Source organism: Mustela lutreola, chromosome 2, assembly GCF_030435805.1.
Source record: "Mustela lutreola isolate mMusLut2 chromosome 2, mMusLut2.pri, whole genome shotgun sequence".
In the NCBI taxonomy this organism is placed as follows: Eukaryota; Metazoa; Chordata; class Mammalia; order Carnivora; family Mustelidae; genus Mustela; species Mustela lutreola.
In genome coordinates, this window is record NC_081291.1 from 43,972,176 (window position 1) to 43,991,444 (window position 19,269).

The 19,269-nt window shown below is 35.3% G+C and overlaps 1 protein-coding gene across 1 annotated transcript in view; it reads left to right on the forward strand.

Moving 5' to 3' along the window:
- LOC131824148 (contactin-6-like) overlaps positions 1 to 19,269 on the forward strand; it is a 305,999-nt gene that overhangs the window by 262,033 nt on the left and 24,697 nt on the right. The window contains 4 exon segments of the mRNA XM_059161537.1: positions 16,933 to 17,108; positions 17,472 to 17,589; positions 18,394 to 18,552; positions 18,673 to 18,822. Of these exon segments, the coding sequence (XP_059017520.1) occupies positions 16,933 to 17,108; positions 17,472 to 17,589; positions 18,394 to 18,552; positions 18,673 to 18,822 (603 nt within the window).

The window sequence follows — 19,269 nt, forward strand, 5'->3', positions numbered from 1 at the left end:
TGTCGGAACTTGGAAAAGCATATCTAATGTGCAAATTAAGTTTATTGCCGCTCATTTAGTTGTTTATTCTTTGTGATAGAAGTCTTTATTATACCAGCATGGAGAGTGGCCTATCCGTTTTCTCCAACAGAGTGATGGTGTGCACCATTATGGTTCTCTATTTACTAAGAGAAATACCAAGATAGGTAGATAATTGGAGGCTTTGTGGCTTCAAAAGGCAGTTTAAAGGATTTGAGGTGTTGAGCCCAGCTTTATTGAGAAGCTCAGCTTTATTGAGTAAACCAAAAGTACAATTTCACAGAAATGACAAGGCACGTTGGAATACATCAGTCATATTTTAGTGGCTGAAAACACCACTGCAGAGTAGTCTCCAAGTACTGCTAATATTTTCCTCAGAATGCTTAATCACGCACCCCAGTTTTCTACAAAGAATGGTTTAAAGCATTTTTATAGAAAGGAAGTTTTGATTTAAAAATTATGAGTGGAAGTGCTTTTCAGGTGAAAAAATACATAGTGAAATCATACACTGGCCAGGAATTTTCTTTCCCTCACTAATACTGAAAATAATGCTGAGTGAACTCTTGAGACTTGGATTCCATAGTCCCTTCGAGTAAAAAAGGAAGGAAAGAAGGAAGGAAGGAAAGAAGAAGGAGAGAGAGAGAGAGAGGGAGACGAAGAAAGAAAGGCAGGAGGGAGGAAGGGAGGAAGATAAACAACAACAAAGAAAACCCCCAAAACATTCATTTAAGCAAATACAATATCAGTGTTATTTTGGTCTTTGTAACAATTCAGTCCACAGTCTTTTTAAAAATGTAGCACACACCACTCCCATAAACTTTTCAGGTATGTTAGACAGTTGTTTTTTCTGAATATGTATTTTATAATATATAGTGTAAAGGAAAGATATCAATGAATTTTAGGTTTTCACCTTTTGTTTTTTATTGTTCCAGACATTTTTCATTGAACAATTAAACCTAAACTGGTCAAAGTTTTGTTGAGTTTTGTTTATTCTTAATAAAAATAGGGACCATATTGCTAGTCTTTCAAGCTAAGTGGAGGAAGACAGACAGATGAGGATACACCACTCCTCAAAGTTATGAAGAGCACAGACTTTGGAATTAAATTAACTAGCTCTATTATTGAGTAGCATAAGACCTTGAAGAGGTTTTTTTTATTTTTTGGTTTGTTTTTTGTTTTTGTTTTTGTTTTTATTATTACTGGTGTTGTATTCTTTATTACTATTATTATTAACCACCATTAACAAATAAGTAAATATTTGTTCCAGGCACTGTGGTAGGTGCTTTATGTCCATAATCTCAGTGATCCCTCACAACACTGTAAAGCAAATAATCATTATCTCTTTTACACAAAGGGAAACTGAGGCACAGATTGCTAAAACGACTTGACCATGGATTTTGTATTAGTAAGTGACAGAACTTTTTTCCTTCCTTTTTTTTTTTTTAATCTTCCAGTTGAATTTATGTAATAATAACTGCCTGAGACACCTTCAGTTTCACATGACATTATTTGAAGTCCAGTGGAAATAAAAACAGAGTATCTTGCAAAAACTAGTACATTTCCTAAATAGTTCAGCTTTTCATTTATTAGAATTCAGTATCTGTTTATACTCTTTTCCATTTGAGGTGAACTTTACAGGTATGAAATACACAAATCTTAAGTGAATGTTTGCTGAATTTTGGCAAGTGCATACCTGTGTAGGATACCTGTGTATCCTAAACTCTACCAAATATAGAACATTAACATCGGCCTGTAGAACTTTCCCTTGTGGCCCTTTGTCATCCCTCAATTCCTGCTCCCACCTGACTTACAGAAGCAACCACTATTAGGATTTTTTTCTGTTACTGTTTCTGTTACTGTTACTGTTAACTGTCTGTTACTGTTCTGTTTCTGTTACTGATTTCATACAAGTGCCATCATACAGTATATATGCTTTGTTATCTGGCTTCTTTCAGTTGGCTTACACCACTAGTATCTACTTTCTCTTTTCATTAAAGATTAATGAAACAAAACTTTAACCAACAGCAGGTTTAGTCCCTGCAGTAAAAACATGTCTTGAACTGTCCATGTTTTTGTCTTCAGTTTCCTTCTCCAGCCTGCATGTGTGCCCGGAGTATTTGGTTAGGAATTGGAAGTTTAATAATATGTCCTTGACTCCATTCTAATGCTAAAAGAAACTGTTAGACTCCTCCCTTGCTTGAACCTTCTATTTCTATACTGGCACGAAGGTCACTTATGTTCTAGTGCCATTTTTTAGGGATAATGTGTATCAGTAGGATGTACAAGACCCTCAGGAGCAAGTTCTGTTTTCAGCTTATGGATCCTGAATACTCAAGGAAGCAGCTAGCAAATTCTTTCAAGCCCAAGTGAGGGATGGGCGTGGAGGAGGGCGGTGGGGAAACAGAGAAGAGGAATCAGAAGAATACAATTTACTCTGCTTCTCATCTTCTTGCCTTTTTTTTTTTCCATTTTGTCTTCCCTCACCTCCAACATAAATGTTCAGAAGAAAACATCATCTTTTTGCTAGATCCTGTAGCCAGGCAAAATAAAATTTCCTCATTCCATTTCCTAGAAAACTACAGAATTCTCCAGCCTGATGTTTTAGTAGGGCCCAGCACAGAGTTACAGTTGGAGGACAGAGTGAACATTATCTGTTTATAAGAGATATAAATATGATGCCATAAATAGTCACTGCCTATTATGTATTAACAGCTTTGAAACTGAGTAGTTGGCATATCTAATTCATTAAGCAGATTCTATGGTGCATGCTCTTTCTAAATAGATGTCAGACCCTGTTTTGATTACTTGTTAATATAGAAGATCTGTGTTTACATTTTACATTATTACTTGCTAGGGAATTTCTCAGTGTTACCTTGCATGATACTTAGACATATTTTCTCATTTAGACAACTCCAGTTTAGACAATTACTTTCTCTAGACTGTTCTTTGTTTATTTCTTTTACTCTGGGGTTTTGGTAGTCTTTTCATATTTGTTCCACATCATTCAATACTGAGGTGAAAGATAAATGGGTAATGGTACCTGCAGGTAAGCCAGATATATTGGCCATGGTTACTTTATGCATAATTGAAATTATGAAAAACTATACTCTGTCTGTATTGGAATATACCAAGTGCTGCATGCAGATTTTAATCTGTAAAACACATGTCTGAGCAGATAAAGATTGCACTTGACTAAGAGAATAGAAAACACCTTAGCCTTACGCAAGTATATGTGCAAAGAGAAAAAACATAAAGATTAAAAACCCCTCCATTTCTGGCTTGCTGGAGGAGGAATCCATCACACTGATTTCCTTGTTTTTTTTTGTTTGTTTTTTGTTTTTTGGGTTTTTTTGCTATCTCTGTTAAGAGTTTATTTCAGAGACTAGCTTTGATTTTCCTCTATTTGCTTTCCCTAGAGTTTGCAATTTTCTTGTTTTGTTTGCTTAATTTTCTGTGGACTTGACGATAATTGATTCCTCAATTTTGTCTCTGTTGTCCCCCTTCACTATCAACCTGTCCTTCTGTATACGAGCCCAGCTGTCTAAGCATCATGCCTTTCTTGAAAAGGTAGAATTTCATCTTCCAAAAGATTTTTGAGAAAGAATTCAAGAGGAATGCAATGTTTTGGAGATTTTTCATGTTTGAAAATGTATTTATTCTATGCTTACATTTGATTGATAGCTTAGTTGGAAACAGAATTCTAGATTAGAAATCATTATTTTTAGCAATATGGAGATGTTACTGTGCTCTGAAAGCTGAAACCATCTTGATTTCTGATCTGTTGTTTATGACATTGTTTCTGTCTGTCTGCTTGTCTCTCTTGGTTGTTTTTTCCCAGGGTTCCACAATTGCCTGATGATGTGCTGTGGTGTAAATCTATTTTCAGCCTTTATACAGGGCAATTGGTATACTTTGTCATCCTGAAAACTCATACTTTATCCTGGAATGTCTTCCTGGGTAATTTAATAATTCATTCCATTGCTTTCTCTATAATCCCTATTACTGAAAATGTTGTATTTCCTAAACTGTTGAAAAAACTAGATTTCCTGGAGTACCTAGGTGGCTCAGTGGGTTAAAGCCTCTGCCTTCGGCCTGGGTCATGATCCAGGGTCCTGGGATGGAGCCCTACATTGGGCTTTCTGCTCAGCAGGGAGCCTGCTCCCCCCCCCCACCGCCTGCCTCTCTGCCTACGTGTGATCACTGCCTGTCAAATAAATAAATAAAATATTTTAAAAAAAAAACAAACTAGATTTCCTAAACTTTAGTTTGTGTGTATGTGATATGATTCCATCTCATGTTAGGGACAATTTCCTCTCTCTGCCTCTCAGTCTCAGTCTACCTCTCTCTCTCTCTCTTCTCTCTTATTTTGTGTAACACACCATACTCACCAGAATACTTTCATATTATTATTCTCATCATTTAAAAAAAAGACCTTTTCTGACCCTGCTTCCCTTCTGTGTGTGTAGTTTATTATATTTTATATACTTCTATATTTAGGTACTGATACAGTTTTTGTACATGTGTATATAAACTGTATATATTTTTGTTTCTCTCTCCTAGAATCTATTGTATATCTTTTTGTTTCTACCTTTGGGAATTTTTTACTTTGCTATTTTTTTAAAAATATCTAGGTGTCTTTTATTTTCTGACTGTTCTTTATATAATACCTTGCATTCTCTCCCCCCCTCTGAAAATATTGCTCATAGCTTTTCTTTTATCTAGCTTATTTTTCCTGCATGACCTCTGTGATTCCCAACTGCTTGCTTCTCTTTTTTTGTTTTAATTCCTACACTTTATTAAGAGGTATACCAGGATACTTTGTGAATCTTAGTTATCTGCTCATATTTAAGAATGGGGCACTAAAAAATCTTACAGAAAGCTCTGATCAAGTGTATGTATGAGGCGAGTATTTAATACTGGACTTCACACTAAGATGATCTGGCCAGTATATATATCCTTGGAAAACGTAAACACATTATGGTTAGGATTTTCTCTTAGGTTTATCAGATCCCTAAGAAAAGCACCTCCCACTTCTCATCCCACTTTCCTGCCCAGAGAGCGAAGGCCCAGCAGCCAGCACCCTCAGAACTAAATGACATTAAAAGACATGGATCTCAGCCCTTACTATATACATGTTTGTTAATTTCCCTGATTTTAGTTAAGATTCCCTCATCTTCATCTATGCTTCCTGCGGAGCAGTTCAGAGACTCTCCATTTCGTATTCTCTCAGAATAATTTGCTAATCTTCTACTGAAATGAGAAAACACTACAGAGACCAAAATGCTTCCTATTCATAAAGTCTGTAAGGGGAGTTGACATGTTCAATGAATTTTCTTCTCGGCCTTCTTCACAGCCAGCATAGGATTGGGCTTTATGGTAGATCAGTTAGAAATCATTTCATTTCATTCCAGTTTCTCAAATTTTGTCTCCCCTTTGGATCTCTGTTTTGGTGGATTTAGGACTTCGGAAAAATTTCTTTTGGCTTCACTTTTTAGATGTTTGTAAAAAAATAAAAAAAAAAGACTGTGATTAATCAATTATCTTCATCAGGATATTATATATCATATTTTATACTGATACTATTCTTCTCTACTAACACTTACAAAAAGCCAAACTTTAGTTATTTCTTACTTGGACAAAATTTATCAAGAAATCAACAAATCACAGTTTGGTAGATAACGGGTCATGAACTCAAGTCTTCCACTTGTGTTCTAGATATGATTCCATCTCATGTTAGGGACAATTTCCTCTCTCTGCCTCTCAGTCTCAGTCTACCTCTCTCTCTCTTTCTTCTCTCTTATTTTGTGTAACACACCATACTCACCAGAATACTTTCATATTATTATTCTCATCATTTAATAAAAGACCTTTTCTGACCCTGCTTCCCTTCTAGCTACTGCCATAGTTGACTATTCTCCTTTATATCAAAACTCATCAAAAGTTTTCTATGTGAGCTTGCTTTTTCCACCCCTTCTGGCCGACTTCTTTTTGAATCAACGTGACCAGGCTTTTCCCCTCCAGTTTCATCAACAATGCTCTTAACAAGGTGACTAGTAACCTCCATGTTGTGAAATCCAGCAGTCGGTTCCCCATCTTCATTTACTTAACCTGTCAGACTATTGATCACATCCTTCTTGAAACACATTCCCCACTTGGCTCCCTGCACACTACATGTGGCAGGTTTTCCTTTTCCTTCCACATCTTATGTCACTCCCTTTCTATTTACTTTGCTGTTTCCTTTTAATCTTACCCATTTCCTAAATTTGGAGTGTGCCAGGGATTTTTTTCTTGAATTTGTTCTCTGCCATATCTACTTCCTCTCATTCGGTGTCTTATTCAGTTTCGTCATGTTAAATACCATCCACAAGCTAATTCCAAAATGATATACTCCATTCAAATACCTGCCTCATTCCCCAGATCCCCTCACCAATTTATCATCTTCACTTACCAGTTTACTGTATGCTAATATTGGCCTCCTAATTCTTACTCCCAAAACTTGTTCCTACTGCAGTCTTTCCCTCTATATATTTTTTTAAGATCTTATTCATTTATTTCAGAGAGAATGAGTAAGAGAGAACATGAGAGGGGAGAAGGTCAGAGGGTGAAACAGACTTCCTCATGGATCTGGAAGCCTGATGTGGGACTCGATCCCAGGACTCCAGGATCATGACCTGAGCCGAAGGCAGCTGCTTACCCAACTGAGCCACCCAGGTTCCCCTCACTTTATATTAATAACAGTCTGTAGTGACATTAGCCAGGCCAAATCCTTTTAGTCATTTTTACTCCTTGCTTTCTTTCAAACACCATTTCCAACTGTCCAACAGATGGCCCTCAGCATCAATAAATGTACATAATCTAACTACTTCTCACCGCTGCACTTACAAAACTTTAGTTAATCCACCACTATCTCTTTCCTGGTATGTTTCTGCAGCACTGAGGTGCTTCACCAAGTTGATTTTGCCTCCAAGGGGACCTTTGGCAATGTGTGGAGATAATGTTTGTTGTCACAACTGAAGGATCTACTGACATCTAGTGGGAAGAGGCCAAGGATGCCACTAAGTATCTTGGAATGCACAGGGCAGTCTCCTCACCTTATTCTGAATCCACCCATACAGAAAGGCAACAAAAAATTATCGGGCTCAAAACGTTGATAATGTTGTGGTTGAGAAACCCACTCATACAACCTTATGATTTATCTTGATTCCATCATGCCTCCCTTCTAGAAACTAGAATATTCCTGGTAAAATGTAAATGAGATTTTTTTTTTTTTTTTGCCTCTTCATGATGGAAGTCCTCTAATAGCTCCTCAGTTCAGTGTTGTTTCATTTGCTTAGTATTCATACTAGTGTACACCTGGAAGAAGGTAAGGATTTGATACTAATTGAGTGGTTTTGAATAAAAGATCAAATAAACAATTAGTTATTTTTATGTTAAGGATTTCTACTTCTGTTGAAAATAATACTCAATTCTTTCTCCAACTGTTATCAGTTATTGTACTGTTCAAGGTATTATCTAAAATCCTAATGATAAATTGCCTAAATATTTTCAACCCTACACACAATCTGTTATTAAACATTAATAATATTTGGAGAAACTTTTGTCCTGACTAGTTGAAGCAGCTTTATGAGACTATTATCAGCCAAAAATATTGTTAAAACCTTTTAAAAATAAATAAAAATAGCAGTTCAAAGGAATTATGACAGTAACCAAGGGGTTTGCAACATGAAGGACAATATTCTGGAGAAAAGAAAAGCAGAACTCCCCAGTGTTTTTCTCCAAAAACTTGCCACTTCCCAAGCACTACAAATTAGGAATAAAAAAGAAAAAGAAAAAATAGAAAGCAGAAAATGCCTCAAGCAGAAATTTTAGTAGCCTCATAGTGCAAGGAAGACAAAAATTGGTACTCAGAATTAGCCAGATAAAATGAAGCCTACTACACAATTTGAGCTTGAGTGGAGACACCTAGAGCACTTTATCCTGGTAATGAAAACAGAACAAAATTGACTGACATTCAGATTCCATTCGTATCCATTCCCAACTGGACTATGCTCTTTTTAGTTGCCTGATTTAAAAAGGAAATCTTCTTGGAAAAAAATATAACAATAAAACTACATATAACTATATATAACTATATATATCTATAACTATATATATATGAAACAATAGCAATAAGAATAAAACAAATTTCAATGCATAATGCTGGTATTCGGTAAAATTTTATCAGGAAAAGCTGGAACCAGGGCCAAATTATCAAAACCCAGAACATCTGACATTAGCAAAAAGTCACAGCTGATAGGAATATGAAAGTTACTAGACAGGGGTTTTTAAATAATTGTGATTAACATGTTAAAAATGACAAGATGGCGAATTTCAGGAGGGAAATGGCATGTATTAAAAATCTGTTAGAGAAAGATAAATACCATATGATTTCACTTATGTGTGGAATCTAAAAAATAAAACAAAGCAACAAACAGAAACCGACTCATAAATACAGAGAACAAACCAAAGAGGAGGCAGACAGAGAAATGGACAAAATAGGTGAAGAGGATTAAGAGGTACAAACTTCCAGTTATAAAACCAGTAAGTCATGAAAACAAAAAGTACAGAATAGAGGATATAGTCAGTAATATTGTAATAACATTGTGCAGTGACAGTTGGTGACTCATTTATTGTGCTGAGCATTGAATTGTGGAATCACTATGTTGTGCACCTGAAACAAGTATACTATTGTGTGTCAACCCTACTGCAATTAAAAAGAATCAACTGGAAACCTATAACTGAAAAATACAAAAGCTAAATTAAGAACAGTAGAGATTGATTTTTAATACCAGATTAGATATGACAGAGAAAAGAATTAGTAAAATGGAGGATGTATGAATAGAAAATATCCAGTCTGTAACATGGAGAGCAAATGCAATGGAGAAGACCAAAAAAAAAAAAAAAAAAAAAAAAAAAAAAGAATTTCTTAAGGAGCTTAAGGAGTATATTGGATGTGAATAATTCCAACATAGGTGAAATTGTAGTTTCAGAAGAAGTGGAGAGGAGAGAAAGAAAATGAGGGATGAGCAGTATTTGAAGAAATATTTGCCAAAGATTAAACAAACAAACAAGAACAACTGAAAATGACAGCAGCCCTCCTACTCAGGGAATTCTATGACTCCTAATGACGATAAACATAAAGGAAAGCTTAAATAAGCACATAGTAGTGAAACCAAAAGAAGAAAAGAAAAGAAAAACTGTCTTGATAAAAAAGATACATTATCTCCAAAAGAACAGCAATAAGACTGGCAGTTGTGATAGCAACAGAAATAAGATAATCCAAAAGACTGTGGAATGGCTTTTTTTAATGGGCCAAAAGACAAGAGTGATAAGAATTCTCTTTCCAGCAAAAATGTCCTCCTGAATGAATACAAAGTAGAGATGTTTTCACACAGACAAAATCTCTGAGATTCCATCACTATCAAGTCCACGCTTAAAGAAATGCTGATGATCCTGATGACATTCCTATAGTTAGAAAAACTATGATCTCAGATTGAAGCATGTAAATGGAAGAAGAAATTAACAACCATGGAAAGGACTAGTATGTTAATACGTACATTAAATTGAGATTCTGAGGAATTAGGAAGAGGACCAAATTTAAAGTATTTATTTGTAGTCTTCAAAAATTAACTAGTGAGAGAAAATATCAGAGAATTTTGTCACCTGTTTGCAAAGCTATTTATACACTAGTTTTCTTTATATTGGTATCTTAGCAACATTTTCTATAATGTCATAGACAAATGAAGGCAGAACCTCATGTTTGTACTGAATAAGAAAGGGTTGGTGATTTTTTTTTTCTGTTTTGTCCATTGTTTGAAAGAAGTTGGTAACTTCAGAAATACCTGAGAAGTTATTATTGTGAACAGTGACACTGAAAGATTATTACTCACAGGTGAAGGTTTCAACTGAGTTAAAGATACAAAAGAAACAAATAAATTAAAAGGTACCAAAAAGAATATGCTCTGGATGGTCAGGAAAGGCCAGTTACATATTGCATTGCTATCCTCTAGTTTCTAAAACTGTAGTTAGGGATCAAAATATGTAATAATGTGTTTGGCCATTGATACAAGGGTCAAGTCTCATTTGTGTTTAAAGAAATCATGCTGAACAATTCTGATAAAAGTTTTAATATCAGTTCTCATGTATCCTGAGGTACTCATAACTAAAGATGTGTTTGGGAAGCATCTTTGGCTATTATGACCATGTAAATTTGAGTAAGGCTATTCATCAAAAGCATTATATATCTTATTAAACCTTTCCTTCTACTACTTAAGAATAGGATTTTCAAAAAAGATTTTGTTTAAAGATTTTATTTGTTAGAGAGAGAGTGTGCAAGAGAGCACAAGCAGGACTGGGGCAGACGGAGAAGCAGGCTCACCACTGAGCAGGGTACAAGAAATGGGGGTCGATCACAGGACTCTGGGATCATGACTTGAGCCAAAGGCAGATGCTTAACCACTGGACCACCCCAGGAATAGAATTGTTAGGTCAAACTATTTTTATATGATTTGTATATCATTAAAATAGATTGAAAATGGAAACATTAAAATTCTGTAGTTTTATGAACTCTTCATGAATGTCATTCATATATAGAATAATCTTCAAAAAGTAATATATCCTCATCACTTTAGAAACTTAATGGGAAAGGTGCCTCCTTATTTTCTATATATTTACTAATCTCATCATTTTCTGTTTTTTCATTTATTATTATTGAGAATAACAGGAAAGTAGAAAAAATAGTATAAGGAACTCCCATGTACCCATCAGTCAGGGTTGTTGTTATCAGCTCATACTCAACTTTGTTTGATCCATACCCTCACCTACTACTTCCTCAGCATCCATCCCAAATATCTAGAGGCAGATCACAGACACCATAATTTTATGTGTAAATATTTCATAATGTGTCTTTAACAGAAAAGGAACTCTTTTTAACATAACAATAAAAGTAGCTTTCTTATATTACAAAATTAATAATTATTCCAGAATTAGAGTTCCTGTTAACATGACTGTCTCATGAGCTTGTGTTTCTATATGTGTATGTGTGCTAAATAAACACACACAGATAAGCACATATGTATGTGTATACAAATGTGTGTTAATCCTCTTCCACCATGACAGTCATAATTTCAAACATCGTTTTTCAGGATCTCTTATATCCCAAAATATATTTCCTTTTGAAATATATATATATATACACACACACATATGTATATAAATATGTACATAAATAAATAAACATATATATATACACATATGTGTATATATTTCTTTATTTATTTGAGAGAGAGAGAGAACGTGTGCACAATCATGCATGTGTGTGAGCAGGGTGAAGAGCAGAGGGAGAAACAGAGAATCTCGAGCAGACTCCCCACTGAGTGCAGAGCCCAACTTGGGACTTGATATCACGACCCTAAGATCATGGCCTGAGCTGAAGAAATCAAGAGTTGGACTCTTTGACTTAGCCACCCAGGCGCGCCTCTTATCTCCCAAGGTGTAATAAGGGGTGTTACCTGGATTAAAACTCCTTCATATCTAGTAAGCGTAGGAAACCTAGATTAAATACACTTTAAGAAGTTTCTTTAATCCAGGATTTTCCTGAGCTTTTAATATGCTAAAATGTACTGTGAAACTCTGAAAGCAGTTACAGTATATGGAATTAATTACAGTTAAATAACCTCCAAAGTCCATTTTTGTGTATTTATTTTTGAAGCGTTACCGATCAATGACATTTTACTCCATAGGACGTTTTGCTGGATCTAAAGCATTAGGGAGTTTCTGACTATATATTTACATAACTTGATTTTTCTTTTTTAATAGAAATTTCAGATTCAAATTTCAAAACCTGAGGCAGTATTTCTCAAAGTGTAGTCCCTGGATTAAGCATATCAAAATCAGCTTTTAAAATGGCCTGCTAAATATCCATATTCTCCATTTCCTTCACAGACCTCCAGAATTAGTATTTCTGGTAGGAGTCAAGGAATTCGCATTTTTAACATGTTCTCTGAGAAGCTGTTATGCATGCTAAAACGTTTAAATTACTAGACTAGAATTTCTAGTCTATATACCTATATATAGACATATATATATATATATATAGTCACCAATACCTAAGGAATTTGCGAGAAGAATGAAATGATACTGAATGAAAAGTAACAACTATAAGAGAAAGAGTTTAAAAAGTTTCAAAGTTTCATAGATGATAGTATTTAGCAGAGTTGACTTCTTTCCTTTCTAATTTGTTATACTTCAGGCCCTAATGATGTCACTTATCCATAAAAACCAAGAAATGCTTCCGTATTAATCACGAGCTTCATGTTATTACACCTACTCTACCGGTATATATGGACGTCCAGGAAAGGAGTAGAGTAGATACGTGTATATACATCCCTCTGCTCCCTGAGACTGATTTGAATGGTTTGAAGAAAAAAAAAAAAAAAAATCTCTGCTATTACCATTTCTTAAGAGTTTAAGCGTTTGCACAGGAGGACTCGTTAATGAACTAAGGCACAGTCCTTGTTCTTTTCCTAAAATAGCATCGAAGATTCTGTATATTTCTGCTGCACAAGAACCACTCTCAGTCTCCGCGAGTGTGATTTTTGTCTCTGTGGAGTATCCACTTCGAGATCTGAGCCCGGAGCTATGCGTGGTTGTAGAAGAGAACGCTTGAGGGAAGCAATCAGCAGCCTTGTGGGTCTTGCGGAGCTGCCCACACAGGATTAGGACAGGTCTGTGTGCGGTGTGGCGAGAGGATACAGTAGTTAGAAGATTCCTTCCCAAGCACCCCCTTACCTACACAGAGTACTCACGGGGAACTAAGCTCAGATAATCATGTCTCCCCTTCTTTTGGATAAAAAGTCGACTGTCTTTGAAGCTATCTTTCTGTGTATAATCTATTTTTTCACCCTACAGATAGTGCTATGTCTTTATACCATTGCCTCTGCCTCCTACTTTCAAGGCTTCCCATTTTATGTCAGCAAAAAGAATAGGTTCCTTAACATGTCATCCAGGACTGGCTTCATTGGTGCGTGGCTCAGTGACACAGGACCCTGTGCTGAGAAATGCCCCATTTTGGCAGATCACCTTGATGGCACTGTCTTGAAGTTCTTAGTCCTCTTGTCTCTGAAGTTGTGCGGGACCGCGGAGCATGCTTTTGAGCAGAGGGGTATGCTGGGGGGTAGCACGTGCACCTGCTTATGGTGCAGCGCAGCAGCCCACGTGCAAACGGGCTCGGGCCCCTTCACCAAAAAGACAGCATCCACGCGCAGGAGTCTGTACCATGTGCCAGGACCACGTACGTCGTGGCAGGAGTGCTGAGGCCCTGAGAAGGTGGGCCTCAGGACCTGGGCCCAGACTGGTGGCGCTGAAGGTCACAGCAGCCCAGAAGCTTCCCTGGCTTGCTGCAAGTGTCTCAGGAGAACAAGGGACTCAGAAAGTGACCAGTGCTGGGATCTAATGTGAAGGGGCCACTTGCCCAACTGTCCCCAGCGTCTGTGCTTGTGATCTCTGTGACGTGTGCAGAAATAGTAACTCTTCAACCTGAGCGCCAAGACAGGAACTGCCAGGGTTCAGGCAGTAAACTTTGTCAGTAAAGACATAAAATAAAAGCCTGCGCAGGAGCATCGCAATGAGGCACCACACAAAGTTATTCACATTCTTCAAAGAGTTTAGCGTACACGGTTTTTAAAATTTGTCCAGCATTGCATTGCGAATATCCAGAGGCTTAGAAACAGAAATTAAATTTAAAGATTTTTTTCCACTCAGTGCAAAAGAACACCATTTTTAGAAGAAGCTCCAGGTGGACCAATTATTAATGAGTGTTTCCTTGTAATTGAAGATAAGGCGATAGAATGCATAAATAGGCATTTTGGATTATATGCAAGTCATTAAGGCACTTTCAGTTTCTTGTAAGGCCTCAGAAGTTACAGAGTATGTCAGAAGAACATTGTAGTTCCATTGTTTAAATGTACTTTTAAAATTTAATTCAGACTTACACGAACTGGATTTGTATGAAGAGTTAAATCTTCTAGAAAAAAAATTGTTCTGTGTTATTACCAGCGCTAGATGTTCTAAAATTTGTATTTCAACATAACTTATCAGAACTGTATTCTAGTGTTGTCACATCCTATAAACTACTCTTTACTGTTCAGTAACAGTTATATCAGCAGAGAAAGATCCTTTGCAAAATCAAAAATTATTGAAAAATATTTGTGATTTTACATTCCAACTGATGCCAGTTACATCAATTGAAAATGAAGTTGCTTAAAACAAATTCCAGTAAGTAAATTTACAGAAATGTGAGAAAAATCTTAGGGCAAGCAAGATAGAACTTTAATAAAGCATTATTTCATGTATTATATAAAACTGACACCAAAAATACATTTTTTGCAATTTGCAAGTTTATGCTGTGACTCATGTATCACCATTACTCTTTTACATTTTATAAGTTATGCCACATTTCTAAAGCAAGTTGCTTTATGTTTAATATCTTCAAGAGAACTTCTTTATTTTTTGACCAAAGTACCCCACATTTTCATTTCACATTGCGACCCACAGATTATGTAGCTGAGCCTAAAGATATCTCAGTTATGTCTTTTACTGTGACTATCACCCAGCTTCCGATTTCCCATCTTCACTCTTGTGTTATATTCTAATAATAGGATTTCCAGCAAAACGACTGCTCTCCATCTACCATCCATGTTTCTTCTTCACACAGACCCTTTGTAAATGTGCCTACCTGTGACGGACATAGATATCATTCCCCCATCTGCCATCTTTGCCTAGCTAACTCCTATTTGCCTTTTATCCTCAGCCAAAGCAACTCTTTTTCAATAAACTGACCCCGCAGGGTCCCCCATTTTAATGGGGTCATTTACCTCTAATATATGACATTTATCACAGCTGTAACTACATATCCATTAATATGATTTGATTAGTGTCAGCTTCTCTCTTTAGACTTAAATCTCTGTGAAGGCAGGCACTGTATGATTTATATTTGATATTGTTGTTGTTTTTTTTTCCTCCTGACAGATGGCTGGAATTTGGTAGGTGCTCAGTAAAATACTAGTTTAATAAATGAATTAACTAGTGATGACATCTAAACATTAAAAATTATAATAAATATTTCTTATTCATGAATTCTTAGTCATTATTATTATACTACCAATGAGCTATGTATGCAGGGAATGATTTGTCTAACTTTGCTACTTTGTGGCGCCATAAATGGAAGGAGTTGCTGTCATTTTTAATGTTTGAAAATTACTTTAATTGCATGATCTAAAACTTTAAATCAGAGTGGTTTCGCACTAACACATCCAATTAGTCAACTCATCCTCCCATAAATGTAAATAAGACATTCGCAATACATTCTTTTTCCCAAAAACTACAAGAAGAAAAATATTTTTCTAGTTCTAAAAAGTGTTCTTGAAACCCTTACTCTAGGGGAGAGAAGTGAAGAGGGCTTGGAATTAGGAAAGGTTGTAGTCCATAAAAATCATTCTTCGAACTTTTCTCCAAAAATAATTAGAAAGTGTATATATCTCATAAAGAGCACTTTTAAATTATGCAAATGTAAAAAATGAATAAATTACGCAAGCATAAAGATATACCTGATGTTGGTTGAGTTCAATTTTCTGCATTATATGCAGAAATATAAAATGTGCTTTTATTTTTCCATGCCTCTTTTTATCAATATGTACCTTAAAACTCAAGATTATTAATTTCTACAGGGTTCAACTTTATCTCACAAATGATCTTTAGAGAAAGAGATTCTCCAGGTTCTTATTTCACAGTTTTGAAACGTCTTTATGTACAGTATTTTTTCAGTATAATTTGCCTAAACTTCTAATTCTTAAATGTAAATTCCTTAAAATGTATTTTATTTTAGTAAAATAGTGCCTATCTGAATCCAAACATATGCCCAGGGCTTCTTTGTGTTTACTGATTTTCCCCTTTCAGTCAATTATAAACCTTCTAAAATAGAAAACTATTCATTTTGTTATGAGAAAATACATATATATTTATATATAGAGAGAGAGAGAGGGAGGGAGGGAGAGAGAAAGAGAGAGAGAGAGAGAGAGAGAGAGAGAAATAGGATCTATTGCTATGAGTCTCTTTTAATCAGAGAAATATAGGACTCTCGAGTCCAACTAGAACACTTTTGGAAATGACCTTTGAAACTCTGGTCAGTGAAATGCTAGGATTTATGGAACAGTGGTTGACACTATGACTAATATTTCTAATGGGAAGTATTTTATGATATATGTAGAATTCTAGCCTTGGAAAATCTGGGTAAGAGAGGAGCAACATACATCTTTCCCCTTCACATTGTGTCTTTAGATAAAACAGAAAATTATTATCAGAGCTATGTCAGATATGGGATAGATATTATATTCACACCAGCAAATATATACTTGTGATTATAAATTATAAAATATTGTATTTAAGATCTTAATGGAATTATTTTTCTCACAGTATACAAAATTAACACAGACAAGAGCTGCAACCAGTGTCTGGATTGTAATGTTGCACGTAGAACTTCAGAATAAAAAAAAAAAAAAAAAAAAAAACAATAAAAACTGTGTGGTGCATTTTTCATGTATGGAATACTATCTTTTGAAGTCCACAGTTTTCTATCAACTATTTATTTTTATATAAAATATGAGTAAAACTCTCCTTTTATTACAAGTAATAAGCTATACTGATTACTGCAGACATATTTGAAAAAGGGGGAATAGAATTATTCATATGGAATATAGGAGAACTACAAGTTATATTTATATAATTTCAAGCAATTGCAAAGGCATGTAAAATATGTATTTTGCTGCCATATGTCATATTTCAAAAGTTTTTTCTAATAATAATATTTTTTCTCAACAGAGAGGACTGTTATTACCATTCCACCTTCCAAAATGGACGTTACAGTTGGAGAGAGTATAGTCCTACCATGCCAGGTGTCCCATGACCCATCCATTGAAGTTGTATTTATATGGTCTTTCAATGGAGATGTCATAGACTTAAAAAAGGGAGTGACTCATTTTGAAAGGATTGGAGGAGTAAGTTGATGAAATTTTCAAGTACTTACTAAGATAAATCAAGTTTTTCACATGAATCAACATCTTTCTTAAATATTCTCCTCATATTTATTTGCATGGATAACCACTGTCTGTTTCTGAAGCTGCATCTGTTTTTGTTTTATTTTGTTTACTGTATTTCATACAAATGCTTGTGTTCTAGATGCAATTATAATAGAGGGGATAGAGAAAGGGATCATATATGAGGGATCATACAATGATACTAGTATATCTCCTAATTTCAGAGTTGTCTCATATTTAATATTTATCCAGCTGTAAAAAAAAAAAAATGGGACCTGCTGGGAATTATTGTGTTTTTATCCCCCTTTCATCTTCTATCTGCAGGAATCTGTTGGGGATTTGATGATAAGGAATATTCAATTAAATCATTCAGGAAAATACCTATGCACGGTAAAAACAACTCTAGAAAGTTTATCTGCTGTAGCTGATATCATTGTTAGAGGTGAGCATAACAGTGAAAATAAATGAGCCATTATTTATTCAATCCATAAATGTTAATAAATAAGTGGTAAATCTTTGAATAACCAACCACATCATGATAAAGAAGTAAGATAAAAATATAGATTTTTTTTTTTATTTTCTAAACTTTAAGACTCCAGGGCATATGTAGTATGGATATGGATAGTGAATTGAGTAGATTTTGTGTATTTATAAGGAAAGGTCAGACTCATTGTGCAGTGTCAGTCCCTAAAAATTAGGCATGCCTTCTATTTATAATAAACCATACTCATCAGAATAGGGTCAAAGTCATATATTCCTATAGGTCTCCATATAAACTGCATTTACTTTAGTTACCTTTTGAAAAAGGAACATATTAAAGTTGTTTTCAGTTTTTGAGGATAGCTCCCTGATGGATGATAATCAACAATTCCATGATTGGAATTTTCTTTCTCTTTTTTTTTTTTTTTAAGAGTTAGTGGGGAGGGAGAGAATCTTAAGCAGGCTCCATGCCTAGCGCAGAGCCCAATGCAAGACTCAGTCTCACAACCCTGAAATCATGACCTGAGCTGAAATCAAGAGTTGGTCGCTTAACTGACTGAATTTTCTAATCTTCAAAGGAAGATTTCTAAATTAGTCTCTCCTCATGTAAACTGAATTAATAAAAGTTTTATCTCAAATAATTTGCTAAAAGTACATTATGTTCAATATTTTATTTTTTAAGTATACCAATAAGAATAAACTGCCCCATCTCAAATCAATGAATTTATAATTTTCAATATAGTTATCATCAAACATATTTTTCAAGGTCCACCAGGTCCCCCCGAGGATGTAAGAGTGGAACACATTTCCAGTACTACTTCTCAACTAAGCTGGAGACCAGGCTCAGATAATAATAGTCCCATTCAAATATTTACTGTACAGGCTCGGACACCATTTTCTGTGGGTTGGCAGGCTGTTTCAACTGGTAAGTGACACCAATGTTTTCAGGTGTTTTTTCTAAAACAGATGTTCGATATTGATTGATTGATTGATTGATGTTAAGTAGTGCCAGTTTTGATGCCTTAAGTACCCTCCTCTTTTTTAGTTCCAGAAATTCTCAGTGGCAAGACATACAATGCAACAGTGGTTGGTTTGAGTCCTTGGGTGGAATATGAATTTCGCGTCGTTGCTGGGAACAGCATTGGGATTGGAGAACCAAGTAAAGCATCAGAACTGTTAAGAACCAAAGCATCGGGTAAGATATTAGTGTCTTCTAAAACACGTGGAAGATCCTTTATGGTATCATTCTTAAAGCATACAAGTAAGAAGTATTTTTATGGGTCTTATAGTATTTTGGGTCCCAAGTCAGAGGCAGGAAACCAGCAGCTTTCATTTTCACATTTTTATGTACCCAAAGTAGGGAGTATTTTCTCCTCAATATAAGTTCAATAAGAGATGATTATAGCTAAGCAGGCATGTCAAAAATAAGAGTTTTTCAGAAGTTGTCCTCTCATCTCATCAATTTTCTAGCCAAACTCCAACAGAGAATCTGTAGATTTCTACATGCAAATGAGTTACTGCTTGTTTCATTAAATGTTGTAGCCAAGAATTAATTAGACTCTGTAGGTGCAATCAGCCACATATTTCCATCTATTTCTCAACTCTGACCTAGTTGCAGCTTTATTGAGCAATAGTATAAATT